Below are 5,948 nucleotides of genomic sequence, written 5' to 3' on the forward strand. Positions count from 1 at the left end.
AGTGAATGTATATGAGATTTGAGGTACTGATATTATGCTGATGATATGAAGAATACTTTTTTGGAATAAATCTTTTCATAGGAAAACAAAACTACCCCACAACTTTTGAAAAATAAATAAGCCTTTTATACAATGCTACTATGAATACCAAACAATTTAAACTATGTAGAAATTTCAAAAGTGCTTCAAATAATCCTTTTTAGTATGAATTGCTGTGCATTTCATTAATAATTAGAATAAGTAATAAAAATAAACATGCTGCTGAGAAAAAGATGACAGAATCTAAATATGTTAAGATGTTGGCAAAAGAGAAAGCAACTCTTAAAATAATTTGAGAGAAATTCATATAAACTGAAAAATCCTGTTATGAAAAGCTGAAACGGTTGTCACGTTTATAAGAATACATTCATTGAATATGTTTAAAAATATATATTTATAAATAAGTATTTAAGAATAATCTGTCGATAGTGTGACTTTGTCTTCCAGAGAACTGATCATTCTCTGACTTGGTTTTTGACTGGCTGATTTTTAAGTGTTTGTCCCGGAGCTCTCATCCTCTGAAGTATGTCAGAGGGAGGGCTGAGCCGGGTCTTGGGGAATAAACGCATGGCCTGATAGTCTGGGTGCTCTGGAGTCTGTGAGCTGCCTAGAGAGCTGCCTCCAGCAGGAGCAAAGTTGTGCTGAGGGCCCCACCCCGGCCCCACTCCTGATTCTCAGCCTCCTGTTCTGTACTCGCTCTTCCCCTCTTACCAGCCCTTTCATCCCATGTCCTTTAAGCAAAATCCAGACTGCAGAAGGAAGCTGTCCCCACCAGCCTGCATCTCAGTCTTTGTCTCACATGCGGGCCATCACTTTTTGAGTAAAATATTTGCAGCTTTGTTTCTGAGTCAGCCTGGGTGAGTCAAAGACCACGTCTCACTCTGCAGGCTGGTGGGGACAGCTTCCTTCTTCAATTAAAGGCATGCGGTGAGCATGGGGTAGTGGGGCTTGGGTCACCAAGTGACACTTCAGCATGATACTTCAAATGACAGTTGCGAGTGCACAGAGAGGAACGTTCTGAAAAGTACTTTCGTTCGAGGAATAAGTCAAGTGATTATTATTTCATCTTTACTCCATCTGCCAAACATTATCTGCTTCTGTCTCAATTAATTAGCCAAACTCATCTCCTTCTCCTGGGACCATCATAAAGTTCTAGGTAATAAGCTTGGTTTTCTAATCTCGAGGGACGATTTGTTGGATTAGATGGTGTGGGACAGAATGCCAGCTGTCCCACCTGAAGTGGTAGCCTCAAATGTCCTCTTCCATGCTTTTGCAGTGCCATGGCTTATGGGATGAAGATGACATTATTGAAAGTGGCACAGACAAGGAAGAATCCGATGACGAGCTCTCCCTCACCCCTGGCAGAAGAGACTCCTCCGACTCTCTGAAGTCCATCAACCTGGCCGCCTCAGCAGAGTCCGTGCATGTGACCTTTCCCGAGCAGCAGATGGCCGTCCGGAGGAAACGCTCTGGGAGCAGCTCCCAGATATCCCACAGATCCAGCTTTTCCTCAAATAGGTCCAAAAGAGGTATCTGTCACATGGTATCCCTAGGCTGGAATAAACCCCCAAATTGTCTTGTTTTTCTGTTGCCTGTGGGTCGAGGGCAGGGGAGTTTACTAAGTGCTATGAAAAAGACAGATGTGACATGAAAAGAAAGTTGTTTGCAAGTCAGGAGACCTGAGTTGAAATCCTGTCTCAGCTGTGTGACTTCATTGCTGAAACATCTGATTCTTTCCCAGGACAAAGATTTCATTTCAGATAATTGTGAAAAGCGGCCAGCATACTGACTAGTGTCAGGCACATGATAATTTTTAAATCATATGCAAAAATTCTGCGTGTGTCTAGAATGCAATAAATCACATTTTGAAAATGTATTTAGACTTAATGAATGAGAACTTTTAGCCAAACCATCTAGTTATTTTCTAAGCTAGTTATTAATTTCTTCCTCAACAGCGTGTACAATCGGAAAGTGGATGTGCCCTACAGCTGCCACTCTTGGAGGAACGGGGCTTTTGCATTTATGGTGCTCATGTCTGAAGCTATCCAGACACTTGCTTATATTCACCTTCAGGACCTGCTTTTGAGGCAGACATTGGTGGATCATGTCAGATTTGTTCTACGGTTAGAGAAATTAGGACATGAAAACAGGTGTGGGTCAAGGATCCCATGTGGAAAACGTGCACACTGAGGCCCTACTTAGCACTATAAAAACTGTTCTTCTGATATATTTTTTACTGGGACAAAGATTGTGTAGCAATCCAGGAAAGAGGCACCATGGGATGTAAAACCCCACAGTTCTATTTAGTATGGAAGCAGAGTTGAGAGGAGAGATTCCAAGTTGCCCAATAACTGTCTGTAAAGGCTCTGTGTATATTCATCCTCTAAAACAGTTTCAAGCCATCCCTCTGCCATGTGGGTTCCGGGGGCTCCTGTGATATTTATATTAACAAACCCCATTCTTCACATACATTTTGTGATTTCTTTTTATTTCTAGGCAGTACAAGCACCCGAAACAGCAGTCAAAAAGGAAGTGTTTTGAGCATTAAGCAAAAAAGCAAAAGGGAACTTTATATGGAAAAGCTTCAAGAACATTTAATCAAAGCAAAAGCATTTACCATAAAGAAGTGAGTATATGAAAACATTTGGGTCACGTGTTTTATTTTGGGGCTGGGGAACTGGTATCAATTATTTCATATAAACCAGATGTGAGGACACACAGTTTTTCTATTTGAACGGAATAAATGAGTAATTCTAAGGGCTCATGGTGTGTATTCCCAGGCATTACCATAAAGTTCAGCCAGACAAAGAGGAGCATGATGTCAAAGCTGGAAGGCTGTAGAGATGCATTCGCATCTTGAGATGGGGGCTGGGATGCACAGTGGGGAAATGGTGCGTCCAGTGTCGTACAGACGGTCCCCAACAAACTGCACAGGCCCCTCCCACCTGTCGGGGATGCAGAGAGGCAGTGGATGGGAGAAGAGACAGAAGAGGTGCATTGGAACTGTGACTGCAGGCTGTGAGCAGAGCAGGTGACAGCTACATGCAGAGCCGGGCCCTGAGTAAAGGCACTGAGCCCGGGAGAGCCAGCCACACCTGAGCCTGGCCTTGAATTGAGGCAGATCCCAGAGTGCAGCAAAGGTGGGGCAGAAGCTGGACAGACAAGCCAGAGCCGGCGGGACGTGGTAATAAAGGACAGAGCAAGGTGGAAAGAAGAGTCCAGGGTAGTACTTGGGAGCCAGAACAGGCACAGGGCCCTAAAACGGGAGGAGCAGGGGACACCCACCATCCGGGAATGCCCTCGTGATTCCTCACGTAATTCTCCCCCAGCCCCGTGTGTCAGCTCTTACTGCCACCCCAGCTTCATGGAAGAGGAAATGAAAAGGCAGTTATGTAGCACACTCTCGGTCCACCGGGTAGTGAGCAGCCAATCAGGCTGCACGCCCAGCTCCTGATTTCCCGGGTTTTACTCCACTCTGTCATTCTGCAAGCGAGAGAAGAGGGTGGGGTACCATCGGCGGAGAGCACTGCAGGACCCACCTGGGTGGTAAACTTGTACATACTCTCCATCAGAGCGGGGGCTGACCCCCGGGGAATGATCCTGTGGCTGAGAGGAGAAGGTGGGGCCCGGCGGGAAAGAAGAGTGCAGGGGTGAGGTGATGGCCGGAATCTGCCGGTCCTCAAATCCTGCCCCTCCTGAAATGAGGGATGGGGGTCTCTATTTTGTAGGACTCTACAAATATACGTGCCCATTAGACAGTTCTTCTACAACCTCATCCACCCAGACTATAGCGCTGTGACTGACGTGTACGTGCTCATGTTCCTGGCTGACACTGTGGACTTCATCATCATCGTCTTTGGCTTTTGGGCCTTTGGGGTAGGTTGGGGCAAAGCCACCACACATCCGTTGACCGAGAGTGATGGCTCTTCTTCCCGTCTAGCGCCCCTGAGGCATGAATCTGTTGTCTCTTCCCCAGAAACACTCTGCAGCTGCAGATATCACCTCGTCACTGTCGGAGGACCAGGTCCCTGGGCCGTTTCTGGTGATGGTCCTCATTCAGTTTGGGACCATGGTGGTGGACCGAGCACTCTACCTCAGGAAGACTGTCTTGGGAAAGGTCATCTTCCAGGTCATTCTTGTGTTTGGAATTCACTTCTGGATGTTCTTCATCTTACCTGGTGTGACTGAGAGGTAAGGCCTTCAGAAGCTGGAGGAATGGGCCACCTTCATGCAAACGGATTTCATAAGATTGTCACCACCAACGAACGCATTTGCACAACGGCATCTCCAGCTACAGGCAGTGGCGTGGCAGAGCAGCACATGGGCAAGAAAAGCAAATCCAAAGTGTGAATTGATTCATCAAAAAATATTTTAGTTGAATTTTGTCCACATTCATAGAAATAGTTTTTTCACAGAAAAAGTTTTACACCTTAGCTGACATGGAGGGACCTGGGGTGTGGGCTTGGAGCATAGTTAGAGGGTGAGAGGGCAGGAGGCTACATCACAGGAGAAATGGAGGGAAACTAGAGGCTGTGTAGCTGGTAGAAGAAGATACAGAGGGATGGTGGGGGCAAAAGATGTCATATCCGCCACATAAGATAGTTGTGAGGGTGAAATATAACCGGGTTTGAAAAGCACCTGGCAAGGTCTTGGTCCGTGGAAGAGGAGCAGGCAGGCCTGTCCCGCCCTGACGCTGCTGCTGTTATGCAGCTGCTCCTAATTGTTATGCAGCTGCTATTGCTGGTTAAATGAGGTGAGAGTCAGAGGGTGGGACTTAAAAAGTGCAGCCTCAAGTTCAGTAGGGGAAGGGGTGGCAAGATCCTTGAAGTTGGCCACTGTCCTTCCCACTGCCACCTGCAGCCCTAGGCTCCTGGGGTGCTGACCTTCAGCTCCCCCGGGTGCCGAGTCCTGTAGTCCCCTGCACTGCACAGCCCTCTGCTTGCTGCCTGTCCTCTCTTCTGCTTCTAGCTGTAGCTCTCCTTCCTTCTGTCTCTTCAGATCTCAGTCCAGATGCCACTTCTCCTGAGTGGTCTCCCCACCCCATGCCCCCACCCGAAACAGTACTTATGACCAAGTTGGTGCTTAGTGCATACACAAATGAATTGGTCAATCAATAAAAGAAAAACCAGGTAGATTTCTATAACGGAAATATCAGCTCCGTTAGTTTACGAAAAGAAAAGGGTCCACAGCAGGTGAACCTGGAAGTGTCCATATAATGTAATAGGAATGGTCTCTTTAACAAATGCATCTGGATTTATGCACACAAGCAAGTTGTAAGTCTTTCAGTCACTGGCTTGGGAAGCCATGCTCCTAATCCAAGGATGCTGCCGTTGTTTAATAAGTTCTGAAAGCCCTCGTTTGGAATTGCTTTTCCAGACTGGGAAATACTATTTTAAACATCCTCAGGTGTCACTGAGAAGTCTTCATTTTAAAATAGAAAGTTTTATCTTTTGATTATACTCAGAATCATCCATAACCTTGTCTTGTGAATAACATATCAATCAGATTGACTAATCCATTTTTGGAAGCATAAATAGAAAATAATGAAAAATGGATTTTACTTATGTAGCTTATAAATAAAACAACTCAAATGTAATTTCTAACAAGGAAATCCAAATGGCTTCTAGCAGTGGCTTGAGCTAAATGGCTGCTCTCATTTGAAGGTTTAAGTTCTGACCTTTTGATTTTAGTGATAGGAGTTATTGCTTTATAAAAATAAATGGTGGCAATGCAAATATTTTAAAAGGAAAAAAGAATTAGGGTAATTTTTGCTGAGTCTAAAGTAAAACTAAATAAATAAATGATTGTTACCCAGAAGACACCAAGTAGCCCAGTAAATTCCCCATTCCGCACCATAAATAGGGAGAGTAAATACAGCTCATATTATAAAAATAATGCAAATTAAGGCA

The 5,948-nt window shown here is 45.1% G+C and overlaps 1 protein-coding gene across 1 annotated transcript in view; it reads left to right on the top strand.

The window, feature by feature from the left end:
• The window catches only part of LOC103607149 (piezo-type mechanosensitive ion channel component 2-like), a 64,521-nt gene that overhangs the window by 26,420 nt on the left and 32,153 nt on the right, over positions 1-5,948 (top strand). The window contains exons 10-13 of the mRNA XM_008591685.1: positions 1,316-1,568; positions 2,536-2,665; positions 3,768-3,915; positions 4,016-4,230. Of these exons, the coding sequence (XP_008589907.1) occupies positions 1,316-1,568; positions 2,536-2,665; positions 3,768-3,915; positions 4,016-4,230 (746 nt within the window). The remainder of the gene's footprint in view (positions 1-1,315; positions 1,569-2,535; positions 2,666-3,767; positions 3,916-4,015; positions 4,231-5,948) is intronic.

Source organism: Galeopterus variegatus, unplaced genomic scaffold (genome assembly GCF_000696425.1).
Source record: "Galeopterus variegatus unplaced genomic scaffold, G_variegatus-3.0.2 Scaffold7178, whole genome shotgun sequence".
Taxonomy (NCBI): Eukaryota; Metazoa; Chordata; class Mammalia; order Dermoptera; family Cynocephalidae; genus Galeopterus; species Galeopterus variegatus.